Raw genomic sequence first — 22,942 nt, 5'->3', positions numbered from 1 at the left:
GAGCCTCACCAGCTGGTGAAATAGCCCACACAAGGAAAGAAATACCAGTGATTGCTGTTTTGCTTCTGTGTTTGCTGTTTATACACTCCCAAGGGAGATTTTTCACCTCTGGCCAGAATAGATCAGAGGAGGATGGTCATAGCAGGTGTGGAGGCGGGGGTGAGTGTCTGAATTCAAAAGCACGTTGCTTACACCGTTCTGTCGGAGGGCTCATGGAGTCACAGTGATGACAGCGACAGCAATGAGAGTAATAGCTACCATTTGCAAAACACCTACTACGTGCCAGGCACCCGACTCGGTGCCCTGTATCACTCCCTCACAGCCAGGTGGGCAGATGGTCATTTGCAGGTTGAGCTCTGTGCTGGCGTTGCCCTGTGATGATTGGCATTGTGGAGGGCAAAGCCTTTGCTGGGCCGTCAGAGGACCATTGGGCCCCGGCCTCGCCTCTGGGCACAGATTCCGCCCCAGCTTCAGACACAACTGAGACCTGGCTGCAGGGGCCCAGCCACACCTGGGGCTGCCAGCCTGGGGCTCAGCCCCTCCATCTGGGACCCTCCCAGCTCCCACTTGGAGCTGCCAGAGGGGAGGATCCCAATGGCCCCTGAGTTCACCGCTACGTTTATTTTGAGTAAGACACGTGGGAACACACCAAGGAGCAAGGGGCCACAACAGAATAAATTACAAAACAAAAAATGTAAAAGATGGTCAGAACCTTCACGGCTGTTAAGCCACAAGCTCTTTCATCAACTCCAGGGCTTCCTCTGGTGTTGGACCCTTGAGACGAGTGGCAGCCGCCAACGCCTGTGGACCCCTCCTTGAAAGGTGGCCTCCGAGGGGGTTGGAAGAACTTGAGGTGCTGCAGTGCAGGAGATGGCTCAGTGCTGACGATGTGACTGGGGCGCGTGGCGTGAGGGCGGCCTGGCTCCGGCTTCTTGCACGCAGTGGCCACAGAGATGGGGGAGGCGGGAGGTGCTCGGGACACAGTGGTGTAACTAGGGGGTGCCGTGGGTGCACCAGAGAGGCAGTGGGGTGTAATACTGGATGTGCTCAGGGCCAGTGGTCCTCTTGAGTTTGCTGGAAGCCGTGATCCCCCAGACGGCGGGAGGAGGGATGACAGTCAGAGTCTAACCTCAGCTGACAGTCACAATGGGAGTCCCACCGGCTGCTCTGCCCTGAGCGTGTTAGGGGCCAGGACTTCCTAGAGAGTGGGGTGCCGGCACACGACTATACAAGGAAGAGAGGGTTGTAAACAGGGGCCTCTACCCGGCCGACCCCAGGCTCCGTGGACTCTCTTTCTGGCCTCCCTCTGGTTCACCCACCACGTCTCCCCACCGTTGCCCATCACGGCCCTCACTCTTTCTCTTTCACAGTGACCAAATCTCCCCGCAGGGAAGCTCTGTCTGCAGATGTGGAGCGCGGCCGGCTGCCCGCGTGGTCCTCGGGCCCGGGCCCTGCCGGGGGGACCGTCAGGAGGACTGCATCAGGCCGGTGAGGCGCTTGCCCGCCAGCGACTTTCCCTGCAGAGACAGCGACACAGGGGCACCACAGGCGCACACACAGCGGACAGACACAGAGAGCCAGACAGGTGGATTAATTGTTGGCACGAGCCACGAGGCCAAACGACTTAGCTCACCAACCCCTTTCATCTCTCGGTTTGGGAGCCTTAACCACAGACAATTGAACAACCAGGTCTTTGGGGCAGGTTAGCGGGTGAGGGTGTGTTGCTGGTGCATTTTTGGGGGCATGGGGATCTTACTTACCCCAAACCAGGCATTTCAACCTTTAGGTAGAGTGTCTCTTAATGCCTGTGGGCCGCCCCTGAACTTGATTTTATCCAAGTGAGGAAGGAAAGGTGGCCTGGGGACTAGTAAGATTACGGGGGGTGGGTTGACCCAAATAGATGATGGCTAAGAATCTGGGTGACCTGGAACTAATGAATTAACTAGTCTGAAGAAGGCAGAAGACCTAGGAATCCTGTTTAAAATGCAGGATTGAGCTCTCCTTGGGTCCTCCTGACAACCTGTTCTGGGACTGGGAAGGTCTGGGGGCGCCGCCGAGGCTCGGAGCCTGGGCTGCAGGACACAGGGCAATACATTCCTATGTTCTTGGTCCCCATCTCTGGTACCCAGAGGCTGACTTTGATGATTCCACTTCAGGAAGTCTTACAAGCCCTTCACTTACAAACGATGAAGCCGTTCTTGTTCTTTCAAAAACAAAAAGGATGAACCCTATCGTGACGCCTGGTACATGGGGCATAGAGGTCCTGAGAGAGGCCAGTTGTTCACATGCCCAGGAGAAGCCTCTGACGTGGGACTGGGCACCAGCAGGAGGATGGGGAAGGCTCAGTCCTCTGCTTATTTCCCTATAGCCATAGTCTGTGCCCATCCCCTGCTCACCCTCTTCAGAAATCCATAGCATTGGACAGGCGTCTAGAGGAGAGTATGGCTGGACCCAAGCAGATTGATCACTGTGTCTGAGAAAACACTCAGAACCCATCTTAATATTGACAGTGGGTCAGCGACACCAGCGCCATCTGCCTAGGGTAGCACGTGGTCGCTCATCAGCACGGGCTGCAGCGTTTGGTAGCGTGAGGTTTCAAGGGCCAGCAATTCCTCATGTTCATTTCCAAGTGGGGTGTGAGGGCTCATCTTGTTTACTGGGCTTGGCTGCATGTAAGCTGGATGTAATTAAAAAAAATTGATCAGGTTTGTGAAGGCTGGTAGGGTACTCAATAAACCTGCTGATTGATGAATTGATGGATAATGGGCATTTCCAACAAACGAACAACATGGGCTGTGAGTTTGCTGGATGCAGGACAATATGTCATCTGGCTTAGCTCTCCATGGAGGGACGTGCCAGCTTGACTTTGAGAATTCCGATGGCAGGGATGGGAGCTTGTCCAGAAATGCAAATGCTCTCAGGGGCAGTTGGGAAGTGTGCAGCTACCTCCCCTTTGCTCTGTTTTTCCCCTTTCATGCCTCATGTTTGCTAGTGAGACAAAACTTTTCATTTTTTTCTTCCCTACCTTAAAACAGACACACACACACGCACACACACACACAAAATCTCCCCATCAGCAACCTTATCTGAATCTTCAGATACACTAAACTTAGCCTGCAGCCGGATACATTTATACTGGGCTAAGAATTTTTTAATCAGATTTTTTTTTTTTTTAAATCCTAGAGGGTTTCAAGTGCCAGTCTTTGCAAATCACTAAAAGCAGGATGGCTACTCCTCTGTGTGGAGTGAGTTAGGTACAACAATAGCTCACAGATGGCAGAGGCTGACCGCCGAGGACTCCCTCCAGCCCTGGTTCTAAAGCGCACATGGAGCCGGGACTTTCCTTGACTGCCCTTTCTTACACGGAGCTGTAGGCATTTGTATCCAGGTGGTGGACCTGGGAACGGGCCTTCTCCATGCAGTCCTGAAGGCAGGAAGCATGGGGAAAAGTGGAGCTGATGAGTCTAGGGGCCTCCTGGTACGCGGGCTCTAACCAAACCTCCCCCAGCTCCTTTCACCCTTTTCCATCCCTGCTCACGTGAAAGGCACCAAAGGATGCTGCTTTCCTCTTGGGTGCTGCTTATTGCTGTGAAACCACACACCAAATACCAGCTCCTCACCCCCTCCTTCCATCCCTCCTCTACCAGGGCCACAAATTACACACGGTGTATCCAAATATATTTCCAGGTTTGCCATACAATGGCATTTGGGGCTCTGATTTAGCTGGCGGGTGTGAAAAAAAGGAATCACTAAAGCTTCTAAATAACAGTCCGTTGCCAGTGCGGATGTTAAAAGCCCAGAGACAAAGAGCGTGAGGTCTACCAGGCATCCAAACCCTCTTTACAGCTTCATTCTCATTAGTGAGGTCACTGTGGCTGGAGAAGGGGCTGTGGCTGAGGGAGGTTAGAGGTTCTGTTTCTGGATGATTGTGTGTCTGTCTGTTTTAGGTGAATTTGGCCCTGAGGGTCCCTACCCTCCACACCTCCCAGTTCTGTAGAGCGGGCTGGGCTGGGAGGCGTTAATTAATCTCTTCCTGCCTAAGTCCTGGAGCGCAGCCTCACAGCTCTGGCTGCAAAGACCTGTGGCCAGCCCATCAACCTTTCCCCTCCCCTCCCCCAGCTGCTTGCAGCGCTTCACAGTTGGGGGCGGGGCTGCCGCTGACAGCCCGGAGAACACACCCTGAGACTGTTTCCAACCCCGAAGCCATCCAGGTGGTACTCCTTGGCATTTCTGTCTCCCTCTCCCGCTCCTGCCCTCACACATTTACCAAATGCCAGTTCTGCTGCTAAAGGAGGTCATGATGGCTCAGGTCGGCTCAGGGGGCAGCTCAGCCCGGCCGCAATCTGTTCACTAGGCAGTGACCTCGTGGGTGAGGCTGGAAGGTGGTTACTCATGCAGGGTGCAGGCAAGGCTAGATGCTGGCCTCGGGCTTTGGGGAAGAAATCCTGCAATCACACTGGCTCAGCAGCTGCCTCTCTTCTGAAGAGCTGAGGCTCTTATAATTTTCCGGGATCAAAGTGAAACCTGACAGCAGAGGCTACCGGTGTTCAGAGATGAGCTGCCCCAAGGTGTATGCTGCTAGGGGCTTGCTGGGAGCTACTGCTCTGCGCACAGAGAGGAGAGCTCCCACCCTGCACCTTCTAGGGGTCTTTCCTTCCTCCTCTTCACCCCCATCCTCGCCTCCAGTTTGGACGGTTCTGCAGGAGACACTTAGGAAGGGGAGTGGTAATTCTGCCTTTGCCTGGCATCTTGCTTAGTTACAGGGAAAGGAATTTTTTCAGGGTGTGAATGTGCGCTGTTCCTCAATGCTGGTCAGTTGGGAACAGATTATGGTGCCAGGAAACTGCAGCCAGCTCAGCCTGAGGCCTTGGCGTAGCTGAGCGAAGCAGCTGAAGGTGGCTGAAAATGCTATTAGCAGGCAGCCTTTGTCCAAGTGAAAAAATATACAGTGATTAAGAACTGAGCTGCAGAAGGTACATTCCAGAGACACCAAAGCTTTGCATTCAGACAAAGTACTTTTCACCTTCGAGACATTTGGCCAAGTTTAATCCAATAGAATTTGTGATCCTTCAATTTCATGGACCACAGGCTCAGTGCTGGGTTCACAAACACCCACACGTTCAATTCCCACCCTCCACCCTGACTAATCATTTCAGCTCTGCAGCCATCCTGATGGCTAGAAGCCTGGAAGAAGGTGGTTACGGAATCCTTTGTTTCTAAAAGGAAGTGCACAAAAGGAATAGCTCCCTTTTGTGAGGTGCTTCAGGAAAAATCGACATGCTGCTTGACATGCTGTGGCTCTGTGCATTGCACTTCCAGATATTAATCGACAAAGCATGCACCATCTGGGTTACCAAGAGCTTTCGCCACTCACTTACCTGAGAGATGCTAACCTCTTTGGCTGAGAGAAGGGCTGTGGCTCAGAGAGTAGCCCTGGGGGTCAGATGGCATACTGGGGGCAGCGGAGCCAAGCACTAGTGGCTCAGGCAGGACCTTTTTCAACTCTAAGAAAGTAGAGACATCTGAGCTGCTGATATTTTCTTGCTAATTTGCTCAGATGACCTAAGACCAAAGTTACAGATCTCAGGTCCACTAAGTCTAAACACATGCTATGAGGGGGATGGAAATCAACCGTGGTTGTCTCTAGGGGAGAGAGATGGAATTGACTGCAAAGGGGCATAAGGGAACTTTATAGGGTGATGGGTGTAGGTTACACTGGTGCATACATTCGTCAAATTCATTGAACCATACATTTCAGATCTATTCATTTTGTCATGTGTAATTATGTTTCAGAAGAAAAAAAAAGATTAGAAAAAAATCCAGCTATCACATCTCTGCTTTGAAATTTCCCACCCCTTACTCTTTTTCAGTTGCTGTCCCAGCAACTTTGCTTTTTGGCTAAATTCAAAGCTTCCCCCTCCAGTATAGGAGAAACCCAGATTCCTCTGCTAGGGGAACTAGAACTTGCAACAGAACTAATTTGGAACATGATTTCTAGTCTCCATAGATCCATATGGATCACCTTGTGGTGACACACAGGCATTTTTCACCCCTGCTAGTGAAAAATGGTGTTTTGCTGAATAGGGCTCACCAGGTGACCTCAGCAGGCAAGAAGTGGGAGGTCCCAGAGAGAAGCTGTCCTTTCAAGGAGGCTGAACATTACCTATGAGTAGATGATGCTCAAGTTCATAAATGATGAGTGTGTGTGGACTCACAGGCCTGTAGGGGACTTGCTGGGGAGAGCCGTCAGCCCTAAGAGCCAGGTAGAAAGGAAAGGTCCCAGCTTGGGTTTGTTGGGAGAGGGAGGAGCCAGGGACTACAGCCAAGTGAGGACTGCCTGACTTCATCGCGTGACTTCCCTGGAGGTTGGTCCCCCTGGTGTCCCTTCTCCACTGAGTAAAGCAAAAGGGATGATTTCAAAAGGAAGTGTAAGGTATTCTGTGGCATCTCCTTTCTCAATGATGTTTAAAATTGGAGAGAGAGTGCCATTTGCTTGGGATAGTTTAGAGGGCTAGAAGCTCTGGCAGGGGATGGTAGGAAAACCCATACTTGATAGAGAATAATTTGAAAACACTGCAACTCTCCTCTTTCATCATCAGCAAGATGGGCAGATGAGATGGGAACTAGGCAATGGTTACACATGGCTGATCCATGGCAGAGCTAGGCTGGAGCAGCATCCAGGAAACAGAGGCTGCTTCTGGCTTTCTCACTCTTCAGGGAAGGGGGAGGGGGTGGGAGGGGGTGGGGGGGTGCCCTGTGACAAGATCCATTCCTGAGGTCTGTATTACTCCTGGGTCCTTGCCAAGCTTTCTGATCTCTCCCAGGAGCTGAAGGGCATTTTATTTGGTATTGAAATATTCTCTTTATTTGACTTTTTAAAAATAGGATACCACAGACATCCGAGACGCAGCCGGGCTGGTGACTCGGCTGTGGGTGGCGCCCCGGAGTCCGGGGAGGTGGCAAGGGACGCAGGATGCTCTCTGAGGTCACCCCTGGGGAGAGATGAGAGGCTGACACGGTCTTGGTGCTCCAGCCGGGTATCAGGCCTGAGCCTCTGAGGTGGGAGAGCTGAGTTCAGGACATTGGTCCACCAGAGAACTCCCGGTCCAATGTAATATCAATTGGCAAGAGCTCTCCCAGAGATCTCCATCTCAATGCTAAGACCCACTCAATGAGCAGCAAGCTACAGTGCTGGACACCTCACGCCAAACAACTAGCAAGACAGGAACACAACCCCACCCATTAGCAGAGAGGCTGCCTAAAATCATACTAAGTTCACAGACACCCCAAAACACACCACCGGATGCAGTCCTGCCCACCAGAAAGACAAGATCCAGCCTCATCCATCAGAACACAGGCACCAGTCCCCTCCACCAGGAAGCCTACACAACCCACTGAACCAACCTTATCCACTGGGGGCAGACATCAAAAACAACAGGAACTATGAATCTGCAGCCTGCAAAAAGGAGACCCCAAACACAGTAAGTTAAGGAAAATGAGAAGACAGAGAAATACAAAGCAGATGAAGGAGCAAGGTAAAAACCCACCAGACCAAACAAATGAAGAGGAAATAGGCAGTCTACCTGAAAAAGAATTCAGAGCAATGACAGTAAAGATGATCCAAAACCTTGGAAGTAGAATGGAGAAAATACAAGAAACGTTTAACAAGGACCTAGAAGAACTAAAGAGCAAACAAATAACGATGAGCAACACGATAAATGAAATTAAAAATTCTCTAGAAGGGATCAATAGCAGAATAACTGAGCCAGAAGGACAGATAAGTGACCTGGAAGATAAAATAGTGGAAGTAACTACCGCAGAGCAGAAAAAAGATAAAAGAATGAAAAGAATTGAGGACAGTCTCAGAGACCTCTGGGACAACATGAAATGAACCAACATTCAAATTATAGGGGTCCCAGAAGAAGAAGAGAAAAAGAAAGGGACTGAGAAAATATTTGAAGAGATTATAGTTGAAAACTTCCTTAATATGGGAAAGGAAATAATCAAGTCCAGGAAGCCCAGAGAGTCCCATACAGGAGAAATCCAAGCAGAAACATGCCAAGACACATATTAATAAAACTATCAAAATTAAATACAAAGAAAAAATATTAAAAGCAGCAAGGGAAAAGCAACAAATAACATACAAGGGAATCCCCACACGGTTAACAGCTGATCTTTCAGCAGAAACTCTTCAAGCCAGAAGGGAGTGGCAGGACATATTTCAAGTGATGAAAGGGAAAAAACTATAACCAAGATTACTCTACCCAGGGCTTCCCTGGTGACGCAGTGGTTAAGAACCCACCTGCCAGTGCAGGGGTTCTGGGTCCGAGCCCTGGTCAAGGAAGATGCCACTTGACACAGAGCAGCTATGCCCGTGTGCCACAACTACTGAGCCTTCATTCTAGAGCCTGTGCGCCACAACTACTGAGCCTGTGAGCCACAACTACTGAAACCTGCATGCCTAGAGCCCATGCTCCACAACAAGAGAAGCCCCTGCAATGAGAAGCCTATACACCGCAACAAAGAGTAGCCCCCGCTTGCCACAACTAAAGAAAACCCGCTCACAGCAACGAAGACACAACGCAGCTAAAAATAAATAAATAAATAATTAAAAAAAAAAAAAGATTACTCTATCCAGCAGGGATCGCATTCAGATTCAATGGAGAAATTAAAACCTTTACAGATAAGCAAAAGCTAAGAGAATTCAGCACCACCAAACCAGCTTTACAACAAATGCTAAAGGAACTTCTCTAGGCCAGAAACACAAGAGGAGGAAAAGACCTACAATAACAAACCCAAAACAACTAAGAAAATAGTAATAGGAACATACATATCAATAACTACCTTAAATGTAAATGGATTAAATGCTCCAACCAAAGACATAGACTGGCTGAGTGGATTAAAACACAAGACCCGTATATATGCTGTCTACAAGAGACCTACCTCAGACCTAGGGGCACATACAGACTGAAAGTGAGGGGATGGAAAAAGATATTCCATGCAAATGGAAATCAAAAGAAAGCTGGAGTAGCAATTCTCATATCAGACAAAATGGACTTTAAAATAAAGATTATTACAAGAGACAAAGAAGGACACTGCATAATGATCAAGGGATCAATCCAAGAAGAAGATACAGCAATTGTAAATATTTATGCACCCAACATAGGAGCACCTCAATACATAAGGCAAATGCTAACAGCCATAAAAGGGGAAGTCGACAGTAACACAATCATAGTAGGGGACTTTAACACCTCACTTTCACCAATGGATGGATCATCCAAAATGAAAATAAATAAGGAAACACAAACTTTAAATGACATATTAAACAAGATGGACTTAAATGATATTTATAGGACATTCCATCCAAAAACAACAGAATACAGTTTCTTCTCAAGTGCTCACGGAACATTCTCCAAGATAGATCATATCTTGGGTCACAAATCAAGCCTTGGTAAATTTAAGAAAATTGAAATCGTATCAAGTATCTTTTCCAGCCACAACACTAAGAGACTAGATGTCTATTACAGGAAAAAATCTGTAAAAAATACAAACACATGGTGGCTAAACAATACACTACTAAATAACCAACAGATCACTGAAGAAATCAAAGAGGAAATAAAAAAATATCTAGAAACAAATGACAATGAAAACATGATGACCCAAAACCTATGGGATGCAGCCAAAGCAGTCCTAAGAGGGAAGTTTATAGCAATACAATCCTACCTCAAGAAACATCTCAACTAAACAACCTAACTTTACACCTAAAGCAGTTAGAGAAAGAACAAAAAACCCCAAAGTTAGCAAAAGGAAAGAACTCATAAAGATTAGATCAGAAATAAATGAAAAAGGAATGAAGGAAACGATAGCAAAGATCAATAAAACTAAAAGCTGGTTCTTTGAGAAGATAAGCAAAATTGAAAAACCATTAGCCAGTCTCATCAGAAAAAAAGGGAGAAGACTCAAATCAAAAGAATTAGAAATGAAAAAGGAGAAGTAACAACTGACACTGCAGAAATACAAAGGATCATGAGAGATTACTACAAGGAACTATATGCCAATAAAATGAAAACCTGGAAGAAATGGACTAATTCTTAGAAAAGCACAACCTTCCGAGACTGAACCAGGAAGAAATAGCAAATATAAACAGACCAATCACAAGCACTGAAATTGAAACTGTGATTTAAAATCTTCCAACGAACAAAAGCCCAGGACCAGATGGCTTCACAGGTGAATTCTATCAAACATTTAGAGAAGAGCTAACACCTATCCTTCTCAAATTCTTCCAAAACATAGCAGAGGGAGGGACACTCCCAAACTCATTCTATGAGGCCACCATCACCCTGATACCAAAACCAGACAAGATTTCACAAAAAAAGAAAACTACAGGCCAATACCACTGATGAACATAGATGCAAAAATCCTCAACAAAATACTAGCAAACAGAATCCAACAGCACATTAAAAGGATCATACACCATGATCAAGTGGGGTTTATCCCAGGAATGCAAGGATTCTTCAATATATGCAAATCAATGTGATACACCCTATTAATAAATTGAAGGATAAAAACCATATGATAATCTCAATAGATGCAGAAGAAACTTCTGACAAAATTCAACACCTATTTATGATAAAAAGTAGGTGAGGGAACTTACCTCAACATAATAAAGGCCATCATTCTCAATGGTGAGAAACTGAAACCATTTCCACTAAGATCAGGAACAAGACAAGGTTGCCTACTCCCACCATTATTATTCAACATAGTTTTGGACGTTTTAGCCACAGCAATCAGAGAAGAAAAAGAAATAAAAGGAATCCAAATCGGAAAAGAAGAAGTAAAATGCTCACTGTTTGCAGATGACATGATGCTATACATAGAGAACCCTAAAGATGCTACCAGAAAACTACTACAGTTAATCAATGAATCTGGTAAAGTAGCAGGATACAAAATTAATGCACAGAAATCTCTTGCATTCCTATACACTAATGAAAAATCTGAAAGAGAAATTAAGGAAACACTCCCATTTACTATTGCAACAAAAAGAATAAATTACCTAGGAATAAACCTACCTAAGGAGACAAAAACCTGTAAGCAGAAAACTATAAGACACTGATGAAAGAAATTAAAGATGAAACAAACAGATGGAGAGCTATACCATGTTCTTGGATTGGAAGAATCAACATGGTGAAAATGACTATACTACCCAAAGCAATCTACAGATTCAATGCAATCCCTATCAAAATACCAATGGCATTTATCACAGAACTAAACCAAAAATTTCACAATTTGTATGGAAACACAAAAGACCCCAAACAGCAAAAGCAATCTTGAGAAAGAAAAATGGAGCTGGAGGAATCAGGCTCCCTGACTTCAGACTATACTACAAAGCTACAGTAATCAAGGCAATATGGTATATAGCTGATTCATTTTGCTATAAAGCAGAAAGTAACACACCATTGTAAAGCAATTATACTCCAAAAAAGATGTTAAAAAAAAAAGACAGTACGGCACTGGCACAAAGACAGAAATATAGATCAATGGAACAGGATAAAAAGCCCAGAGGTAAACCCATGCACATATAGTCACCTTATCTTTGATAAAGGAAGCAAGAATATACAATGGAGTAAAGACAGCCTCTTCAATAAGTGGTGCTAGGAAAACTGGACAGCTACATGTAAAAGAATGAAATTAGAACACTCAGTAACACCATACACAAAAATAAACTGAAAAGGGATTAAAGATCTAAGTGTAAGGCCAGACACTATCAAACTCTTAGAGGAGAACATAGGCAGAACACTCTATGACATAAATCACAGCAAGATCTTTTTGGACTCACCTACTAGAGAAATGGAAATAAAAACAAAAATAAACAATGAACCCTAATAAATAATGGGACCTAATGAAACTTAAAAGCTTTTTTGCACAGGAGAGGAAACCATAAACAAGACCAAAAGACAACTCTCAGAATGAGAGAAAATATTTGCAAGTGAAGCAACTGACAAAGGATGAATCTCCAAAATATACAAGCAGCTCATGCAGCTCAATATCAAAAACACAAACAACCCAATCCAAAAATGGGCAGAAGACCTAAACAGACATTTCTCCAAAGAAGATAAACAGATTGCCAACAAACACATGAAAGGATGCTCAACATCACTAATCATTAGAGAAATGCAAATCAAAACTACAATGAGGTGTCACCTCACACCAGTCACGATGGCCAGCGTCAAAAAATCTACAAACAATAAATGCTGGAGAGGGTGTGGAGAAAAGGGAACCCTCTTGCACTGTTGGTGGGAATGTCGATTTATACAGCTGCTATGGAGAACAGTATGGAGGTTCCTTTAAAAACTAAAAATAGAACTACCATATAACCCAGTAATCCCAGTACTGGGCAAATACCCTGAGAAAACCATAATTCAAAAAGAGTCATGTACCACAATGTTCATTGTAGCACTATTTACAATAGCCAGGACATGGAAGCAACCTAAGTGTCCATCAACAGATGAATGGATGAAGAAGATCTGGCACATATATACAATGGAATATTACTCAGCCATAAAAAGAAATGAAATTGAGTTATCTGTAGTGAGGTGGATGGACCTAAAGACTGTCATACAGAGTGAAGTAAGTCAAAAAGAGAAAAACAAATACCGTATGCTAACACATATATATGGAATCTAAAGAAAAAAAATGGTTCTGAAGAACCTAGGGGCAGGACACAGACATAGAGAATGGACTTGAGGACATGGGGAGGGGGGAAAGGGTAAGCTGGGATGAAGTGAGAGAGTGGCATGGACATATATACACTACCAAATGTAAAATAGATAGCTAGGGGAAGCAGCCGCATAGCACAGGGAGATCAGCTCGGTGCTTTGTGACCGCCTAGAGGGGTGGGATAGGGAGGGTGGGAGGGAGGCTCAAGAGGGAGGGGATATGGGGATGTATGTATACGTATAGCTGATTCACTTTGTTATACAACAGAAACTAACACACCATTGTAAAGCAATTATACTCCAATAAAGATGTTAAAAAAATAGGGTACCACAAACATAAAACAAAGCCTCCCCCCCTCCAAATCAAGAGATAGGTGAAAACTGAAAATTTAAAAAAAGCTCTCTGGATGAAGACTTAACATACATTAAACCTATGTAAAAAGTAAGGAATATGGTCAAAATATAAACAATGGATTCTTTTGCAATAGCCCACCATCTTATGTACAGTAATATAAACAATCAGTTTTTTCCACGTCAATGGTGGGTCTATGGAATCTGCCTGCATTCGTGTCTGCCGAGAGCAATTCCCACAAAATGTTACTGGGATCATTAGCAGGTCCAGACACCTTAGTCTAGCCTGGCAACTAGCAGTGCCTTTAAAAAAAATTTTTTTACTTTAATTTTTTTTTTTTTGATTTAGAAACATTTAGTTGTCAGCCCTCCTATCTGAACTAAATGTGAGAGGACCAACCTATATCTCCTATTTCCAGGGATTTTCTCTTTGAATTTCTTGTTCCTGCCCAACGGGGTGGCATCATTATCTCGTGCACCCTCCCTTCTCAAGTGCCCTCCTCTTCGACTCAACCAGACCTTGATGGTGGCAGTGTGGGGATGGTCCCCTTACCAGGGACACAGGTTAGCTGCCGAGGAAAGTTACTAACGGCCACCCACTGATTGAACATAGAGCAGCTGTTGTGTGTCAAGCGCACTAGACATTTGAGACACACCTGTGCTAATGTCCACAGCATCCTTGCCAGTTAGGTATTCCTTTAACCCGCACTGGACACATGAGGTTGAACCACTAGCCTGAGTGCACACAGCTGGTCAGTGACCTTCATGGCCCATCCACCCTCTCCCTTGTACATGACTGTCACTCTCAAGGAAGGAGGCAGGTGGAAAGGCTCAGGACTAAGGATTCCTCCACATCTACCCACACCAGACTATCTCTCTGGGCAGTGCAGGGTGATTTTCTCACCCTCACTGAGAAAGACGCTTCAGCTCTTGGGCACACTTGAGACCATCCCAGGCACTTCTGTTCTGCCTAAGGTCCTTCCCTTCCTTACAGTGGGGACTCCTGAGAAGGAAAAGCTGTTACCTTCTGGCTGGCAAGCCTGGCAAAATGGGACTTTGGCTGTTGTGCTGAGCTGAGAGGTGCACGTCACCGTTGCTTGGCGCTCATGGGTTTAAAACGGTGGCTACTGGACCGGCCAGTGAAGCTGCCGCTTCTGTTTGTGGCCCTGTGTTATTGGTGCCGATGCCTCTGGGATCTCCATAGCAAGAGTCCCAGGGAGGAGAGAAGCAGGTGTGATGTTTACCTTCCTGAGGAGGGGCGGGCAGATGCTTTACTCCAATTAGAACCAACCCCAGTTAGAGCCACGTGCCCACATCGAGCTGGCTGGGGAAGCCTTCCCCGGCTACCCTTCCTCGCACTTCTGACTCCCGCCCCCTCATCGTGCTCGTCACTTATGGAGCTCTTTGCAGAGTCCGACCTCTACCTGTTAGTTTTGGTAGGTGATGGGAGACCTTCCTCCATGGTCCCCAGCTGTGCAGGGACAAATCTGGAACTGGGCAGGCATGCGGGATGCCGGGAGCGACAAGGGTTCAGCAGCTGTGCCCGACACTGGTGGCACAATGCCCAGTCCCCAACTCCCCAGCCTCCTGTCCAAGTTGTGCATTTCCATTTTCCCTGCTGCTTTTTTCACCTCATGCAGGAGAAGTGCCCCCCTTTTATTACCGGATCGCTTATCTCCTTCCTCTCGTTCTGACTGAAAAACCCTGGTGCTCTTTCTACACTCAGCCTGCAGCAAGTTCTTGGTGGACACAGGGGTGGAGTGGAGGCGGGCATTCTGTTCACAAGGCCCCCTGATGGCACGCCTTCCTTAGCCCATGCTGGGCTTGCCTCTTCCTCGCCTCCTCCTCCTCTTCCTTAAATGTACTCTGGCATCTCTGTGCTGGTTCACCCCAAACTAGGCAAGGGCCCAAAGACCCAAGGAAACAGGGACATGGCTGAGTTGCTATCGGCAACAACTTGATGCTACTTTTTTCCAGCTAGGAAGTTCAAGGGACCCTTGACTATGGCGACAGGGGAGAGCGCTGGTGAAGTTTAGTGGATGAGACAGCAGAAGGGATCACTTGCTCGGCAGTGTGTGATCCTTCTCAGGACCCAGGAGGACTCTAACTCCACCCTCCTAAGGGCACTTCTCGTCTCCTGCAAACACGTTCATCCAGAACACATCCATGGCGTGGGGTCCTTGGTTAAGCCAGCTGCCAAGGCAGAGTTTCGAGGGCACAGGCTGCCAACATGCTGATGCTGACTGATTATGCCCCAAAGCATAATCTTTCCATGAATGTCCAAGTCCATTTGGATACACGTTCAAAGAGGGCTGGCTCATTTCTCTTTCCTCCCTACTCTCAGGAATGCAGTTTGGCGGGCATTTATCAGACATGTATTTCTAACCTGAAAAAGTGCAGCAGGGGACAGGGCAAGCAGCATTTTTCAAGACATCTCTGGACAGAAACGTGGGCTGATGGAATTCCTAGCCACAGAGAACCTTCTTACTTCCCTACAAACCCTTTTCACATGTCGCTGCAATGCTCTCCATCCCTGTGACACAGGGGATGGGCGGTTCCCTAGCCCTCTTCTCCCCTGGGGGTCTAGCAGGTAGAAAGGTGAGATTTCCAAGTTTCCCACAGGACTTGGCCCTGGACCACAGAGGAAGAGTAATGGAAGCTGTAAGTGGGAGACTAAGCCTCAGGATGCTGCTGTTGGGTCTAAAAGCATCTTCAAAGATAGAGGGTATTTCTGCTAGGGGTCCAGGAGAAGCAAGTTACAGGATCAATACCTGAAGACATTATTTGTACATTGCCTCTGGGACAAGGCACTCATCTCCGTGTCATTTCTAGACCACTCAGCTTCTTGTTTCTTAGGAAGAAAAACTATGGGTGTAAAAAAAGAGGCAGGAAAAATGGGCACACTAAAAAAACGGGTGCCACTCGCTGTCCATGGAACTAGGGTGTGAGAACAGGAGGGGTGGGCAGAGATGAGGCCATGGACAAACAGATCATCTCTTCCGGATTTGGAGCACCTTCTGAGCAGAAGGATCCCAAAGAAGGTTAGAGAGTTCGGACGCCGGGATCACTCACCCACTGCTGGAAGGAAGCCACCTCGGGGGTGAAATGCAGCGGCCATTCTGACTCTGCGCCAGCAGCACTAGGCAATTGTGTTTTTAGGAAGGGAAGTGAAGAATAACTTATCCAGCTGAAACCGTGAAGACCTGTGGCTTTAGGGGAGCCCCTGCCCAGGCATGCACACAGCAGCAGTGGGCAGGCGGTCCATGCGCAGAGGCACATGCAGGTCTGCAGCGTATGTTACACACGTACCATACACTGAACACGGAGGCGTGTATCAGGCAGGTAGCACATGCACCTGTGTATGCAGCTGTGCACAGGCTCATGTGAGTGTTCACACCACAGGCACTTGCAAAAGCATCTCATGCAAGGTTCATGAGCAACCACACGATTGGCTGTAGAGCTTTACATCAGGCTCCTAAGACACCAATCTTTGACAGACACCACAAACTTCAAGCATTTACCTTAAGATACATATATAAACCTGACTTTCCCCAGGAAAATCCATTCGTGTCAGTGGAAATGGCCTCTCTGCTTCTGTTTCTGTCAATACCGCAAGCAGTGGGAGCGTGCCGCCCAGGGGGCTAGCTTCCGAGAGATTTCAAAGCATCCCCTGCCACTTGGTTCTGACTCCTCCAACCACCCCACTTTGTAGCACGCAGTTAAAAAACAGGAGCCTCTGTTTATCTGGCAGATGGAGCAACCAGACTTGGTGAGGTTGTACTGCTCAGGGTGGCTCCAGGCAGGCAGACAGCTGCCAGGTGAGGGTTTCTGGGAATGAGGCTTCTGCGGTGCAGAGCGCTACATCTGCAGGATTGGATTTCATGCTCTTATAGGGGAGAACCATCTCTGATCTGTGTCTGGAAGCAGGAGGCATCTTAGGGTCCTGCACCTCAGGAGTCGGGGCAAATGCCAGATCCTGACAACGTAGGCAGTGTTTCCTTGGTGGCCCTCCCCACGTCCTAGTACCGCACTGCTACAAGCCCCTAGCTCCTACAGTTTCCCGGGAAGTGCACAGGGGCCCTGAGAAATAGACCACATGGCAGAAGCTGGTGTGCTGGGTACCACAGTCCCTCCATTCCTAGGGAAAGCAGAGAAACTGGCTCTCTGAGTTGACTTTAAAAATAAGACAATAATAATAGCTACCATTCATTTATCGAGTAGAGTCATGAGCCGGTTGCTGTAATAAACGAATGTGCTTTGCACACATTGTCGTATTTGAGATACGCGTGTCACCATCCTCAACTGCAAAATAAATACAATAATACCTACCTTGCAGGACGTGGTTGGGAATCAGATAAGGTAATAAGAGCTAATGGGCTGCAGGTAACATCATAATAATGAAAATAATAATACAAAGAGTTATACTTAAGCATATATATTGCAAACACTATGCTAAGCACTTGATGTATTCTTTCCCTCTTAATCATTTAATCTTATCTTTTTTACAGATGAGGAAACTGAGGCTTGGAGTCTGAAATGCACAGTTAAGGGGTGGAGCTGGGGGAGAACCGAAGTCCCTCTCAGGCCAAGTTCTGCGTGACACGGATGCCCACAGTGTGACGTGAGTGCCCAAGACATGGCAGCTGTTCTTGTTATGCCCTCTTAGTGCCAACATCCACCCAGGGCAGCAGGCATCATTGTACCCATCGGGCAAGTGAGCGGCTTGCCCAGGGGCTTATACCAACTTCAGGTGGAGAAACAGGATTCAACGGGGGCTGCCCATTCCTAACCCTGAGCCCATTCTCTACATTCTGGTGGCCCCTAAAGGGATGTTGTTCTCAGGGGGCGGAGCCAGCAGGTCATCTTCAGGAGGGGATGAGGATGCAGTTGGGGGAAATATCACTGCCAGGTTTTTGACATTTAACCTCTCATAGGTAGTGCTGTTCAGTCACACCCAGGTAGCTGGCTGAGGAGCAGTGAGGACAGCTCAGGGCAGGACGAGGGGCCAGTTGGAGCCTCTCAAAACAAACTCCTGCCAGGGCAAGATGCACATCGCTGTGCAGTCCTCCGTGCAGTCCTGGGGAGGATGGAAAGAAAGGGGACCCTGACATCAAATCTACACAAAGCTGCTGAAGGGCAAGCTGGGGGCTCTAGTGGCCACCACCCCAGCCGCAAGCCTTCCTGGTGATCCTTCTCATAATGTCCTACACATCTAGAAACAATTCAGCAATGCTATGATTGAGGGCTAGCAAATGATGGGCTCTGAAGCTGTATCATTACCAAGGAAACCGCCCTTGAGGATATGACCACTCACAAATACTGATGGTTGAATCCTTTACATATTTAGAATTATGGATGCCCTGGAACCTTCCAGGATCATTCAGGACAGAGAATCCATCAGAATTTCCCCTCTACTTTTGCCGCAGCTCACAAGGTTGGGTTGAGTTTTGTACTGGTTGCTCCATCTCCATTTCCCAACTAAGTATGCTATAATGGAAAGGGCAGGCCCTCTACCCTTACTTGATGGTCTGTCTTTTCCCATTAGCTGTGGGGATTTGGATGCACCGTGCTCTTGCTACAAATGAGAAAGGCCAGGGGCATGGTGTAAAACAGTTCTCCAACCCTGTGAAAAAGCATGGGCACCCCCTGGATCCCCATACCTCTCTCTCCCCTACCTCCAATATCCACGCATCAATCACGCCCACCAGAGTTTTAAAGGCCTGTATGAGGGAACACAGTCACAATCAACTCTGACTGGGCTTTCTTTAGCTTCAAAAAATGTCTTATTAAAACTTTGCTGACTTTATCGGGATCACCATGTTTAATGAGAGGCCTCAAAGAATTTGAAAGCAAAAGATGAGGAGAGGAAAAAAGCCATAAGCTGTAATCACCATAATTATACAATCACATGATGAGTTGAAGGCAGCCCTGGCAATGCCCGAGAGAGGAGGGAGTGTCATTTGCAATCAGGTTGGTCCTAGGGACAGCTGGCAAGAATGTGACACGAGAGCCCTTCCCTTCCCCTGAGTTGGGTTGAAGATGAGTCCTCACGGAAGGGCCCAGGAGGAGGGGGCCCATGAACGCAGTTTCCCCTTGGTCTAAGGTATCAGGGGGCGTGCCCTGTCCCGGGCCAGGCTGAGACAGTTTGGGGGCCAGCTTGTCCGCCTGGAACCTGCACTGGCATCAGGTAAAAGGCAACTGGCTTGATCATCTTTTCTGCTTTCAACAAAACACCCTTTCTGGATGGAAATGATGTCAGGCCAAGCTTTCTCCAGCATAGGGCCAGGGCACCCCACACATGCCAACCCTGGCTGTGCTCAGCCTCCCTAAGCCAACGGGCACCAGTGTCCTCCATGCACTGACTTCCTCCTGGGCGTTCAGGGGAGAGAGCGCTGTTGCCCAGGGCTCAGCTGCAGCAGCAGTGACTGGCTTAAAAAACCAAAAACAAAAGGCCAGGATGACAAGTGGAGGGCGGCAATTCCACTTCTTGACAGTGGCCTTGCCTTGACTTCATTGTCATCTGGCTTTTCTCCCTCAAGGTAAAATCTAATCTTCTCCGATCCCTCTCCTCCAGTCTCAGCAAACTCCTTCCATGTGATCTGTCCTCCTTTTCCATAGCTTAGTTATAAACCATATGATAATATGCAGTATTTCACCAATATTTAATGCATCCGAGGATTCCATTTGGAAGAGGTGATGGAATCCAGAGCAGAAACTTGCTCTACAATATCCTTGGCCATTCAGCTTCTGAACGTTTCCAGAGAGCTCCTTTTTTCCTTGGGGTGACATAGTCCATCGGTGGGAAGCTGCTACTGTTAGAATATTCTTAGAATGAGTGACCGTCCCCACGTCTTCTACGCATTTGTTCTAGCTTTGTCTGGAACAATCCAGAAATGTCCACTCACTCTGGGAGACAAACACACATATAGCTCTAGATGGTTATTGAATCTCTTTAGGGGCAGGACACCTTTATCTCCTTCAGTCTCATCTGACATGGCTTCCAGAGTCCCCAGCTCTTCTCTTCTGAATTTTCTCTAGTTTGTTGAAGTTCCTGATAAAGTGCAGGGGGCTTAGAACCAAGATTCAACACAGTCTAGAGCAACCCAGAGAGCAGTGGAGCACTTCTTTTCTGACTGTTCCACTTTTGTTATTACAACCTAAAGTTGCTTAAAAAAAAAAAGTGATCGCATCCTGCTTTTGCTTCTATCAGGCTTGTAATCAATTGCAACCCCAGAATTTTTAAAACTTGAATTACAGTGAAGGCTAGGAATGCCACCCTGTAGTTGTGAGACTGAATTTTTTTTAACATAAATTTTATCTGGTTAAATTATACCTGGTTGTTTGGACCCATCATTCTACCTGAAGGAGACGGTTTTATGATAATTCCATTACCTATCAAATGAGCAGTACCTTCCAGGTTTGCATCTTTGAGTATGACTGACATGTTTGTCTCTCCATCTGAGTCATCCAAAAGCATGTGGATAGGACAGGACTATGGCTGGACCCTTGTGGCCACAACTAGAAACTGCATTTCCCATGGACATAGATCTATTAATTCACCATCTTATCAGCCATTAAGATGTGATGAATATACTTGCTTTCCCTAATTATGGGCAAACATAGAGGCAGCGGAGGTGGAGGGGGTACAGGGGACAGGAACTGATATTATTTTCAACCTTACTGCACTGGTATCTGGTCACAAATAAATATTTTCTGGAGCAGGGGATGTAGTTATGATGGTCATCCATCTACAGTAAGCCAGGCTTGCAAGGAGGGTGTGGAAAGTTCCTGCAAATATTACACCCACGAGGCCCCTTCTTGTTTGGGGCTGTGGTGCATCGCTCAGGCCAAAATGAATTGACCGTGACCAGCGGGTGTGGCAGAACTCTTGCCATTTGGACGCTGCCACTGCCCGGGTAGCTATACACTCCCAACCCCGTCCCACTTTCCCATCTGTCAGGGAGCCAGCAGACAAACACTCAAGGGGCTTTCTCTCATTGGCCTTCAGGTAACATCACTAAACTGAAGATCCCACTGCTCCAGGCTCCCCTGCAGGGTCCCAGCTAGCATTCTGCTTCAAAGCAACATTTTAGAGATTGTTCCTTTCTATGGATTTGTATCCTGCTCTCCTTCCAGGATACCATGGTTCCCAAACTCGATTTGAACCAAAGATACTCATTTGCTGCTCAGAAACAGGGGAGACTCCCGCGTTGCTTTCACCAGGAGCTCATTCTGGGGGAATGCCGTGGCCGGCTTACTTCTCAGCCTTCGAAGTCCTTAGACCTTGAGCTCTCTGACTTCTAGCTGTCCAGTCTGGACACAGGCAGAGTTGGGTCTCTTCTCCCTGACCTTGACATTGGCAGCTTTGTCTCCTTCCTAGGTCCCTGCTATTCCAAAGCCTGCCTAATGCCTGGAGGTTTCTCTCCTGCCCCTTGTGTGGTACCGCTGCTCCCTTGGCAGGTCCGAGGTGGATTCTGTCCTCTGGAGAAGCGGGTGTCCTGTCCCCTGCGTGGCCCGCACTCCCTGCCGTTCATCCCGCTGAGGGCCCTGTGGTCGGTCACCTTCACCCTCTGCCTTCTCCCTGGACAGATGGGAGCCCATGGCTGTTCTCACGTGGCTGCCTGGGGACAGGAGCCAGGAATCTGATGGTACAAGCCACAAGGAACGGGATGAAATCCCACAGCCCCATCAGCCACTTCTAAAGGGAGAGATCCTTCTAGAAGGACGTCTTTCCTGAGTGGGGGGTAGGAGGAAGGCTCTGTTACGGCAAAGGGCTGCAGGTCAGCTCCCGAAATAGCTTCCCACCTGGCACATCCATCCACAGTGTGCCCCCAGCCTGCCTCGCGGGAGACTGGCAGGGATGCGATTTGGATCGGAATCAGTGGCTGTAAACACACAGCTGTGCCTTTCTGCCTCACGGGAGTTTTTCACTTGACTGCTCGGCACACTGGGGTCTGGGGAAGGCAGGAGAAGCCCAGGGTGGGGGAGAGGGAGGGCCGGCCAGAGGAGGAGGGAGCAGTTTTGCAGAGCCTCGCTGTCCCCTGGGTCAGGAGGCTGAGTCACTGCCGCATTTCTTCTCTAGTGGGCACTCCGCGGGGAGGGCGTTTTTGGCTGCTTTTGGTTGACAGGTTGAACCATCAGCTGGGGGTTCCTCCTTCCAAGAGGAGTGGCAGTGTCAAAAATGACAACCTCTGACCCTTTTTGATAAATAAAAATCTCACCCTTCCCCAGAGTTTCAGAAAGAATCCCTCCCGTGCCCATGGAGAGCCACTTTATCTCTTTGTCTTCTCTGTATCCTGCCAGCTAAGCTGATTCAGCTGTCTTACATTTTATAGTTGGTTTATAAAAAAAATAAACTCTTACATTTTCATTTTCCAGCTACAAAACTATAATATTAAACATGCTTTTTCAGACTTCACTTGGACCCAAGATGGAGAGAGAAGGATCGAGACCAGAGGAGGCTTAACCTACCACTGACTATAACCAGCTTACCACGCCCTCTGTGCCCTCTTTTTGGGCATTAAGAGAGGACAGTGGAAAGCCAGCCCGGAGCTCTCCAGGGAACTGGAAGGTGTGGTAGCAGGAGAACAGCAGAGTGATGCTGAGGTCCCCAGATACTCACAGCCCATTTTTCCCACCCCCCTACAACGCACGGGGTGATGTGGCAGCAGCCACGCAGAGCCCATCCCTCTGCCCAACTGACCTCACCCCCACTTCCCGACACATACCCAGCTGGGCATCCGTCCTGGAATGGTGGGGACTGCGGCACTGGCAAAATTGACAGGGTGCGTGGTGCTTACCCTGCTCTCTGTGACCTCTCCCTCCCTGCCCTCCAGGGGTCACAGTGTACAGTGAGCCCTGAGCGACGGAGGGAT

The 22,942-nt window shown here is 47.8% G+C and overlaps 1 protein-coding gene across 1 annotated transcript in view; it reads right to left on the bottom strand.

Moving 5' to 3' along the window:
* Window positions 1-1,350: 1,350 nt before the first annotated feature.
* RGS6 (regulator of G protein signaling 6) overlaps window positions 1,351-22,942 on the bottom strand; it is a gene marked incomplete at both ends in the record, with an annotated part of 552,225 nt that continues 530,633 nt past the window's right edge. The window contains 2 exons of the mRNA XM_079699184.1: window positions 1,351-1,517; window positions 16,140-16,206. Of these exons, the coding sequence (XP_079555310.1) occupies window positions 1,351-1,517; window positions 16,140-16,206 (234 nt within the window). The remainder of the gene's footprint in view (window positions 1,518-16,139; window positions 16,207-22,942) is intronic.

The sequence above is a fragment of the Hyperoodon ampullatus genome (genome assembly GCF_949752795.1).
Source record: "Hyperoodon ampullatus genome assembly, chromosome: 3".
Taxonomy (NCBI): Eukaryota; Metazoa; Chordata; class Mammalia; order Artiodactyla; family Ziphiidae; genus Hyperoodon; species Hyperoodon ampullatus.
Note: the sequence above shows the minus strand (reverse complement) of the source record. Positions and strands in the feature narration are given on the sequence as shown.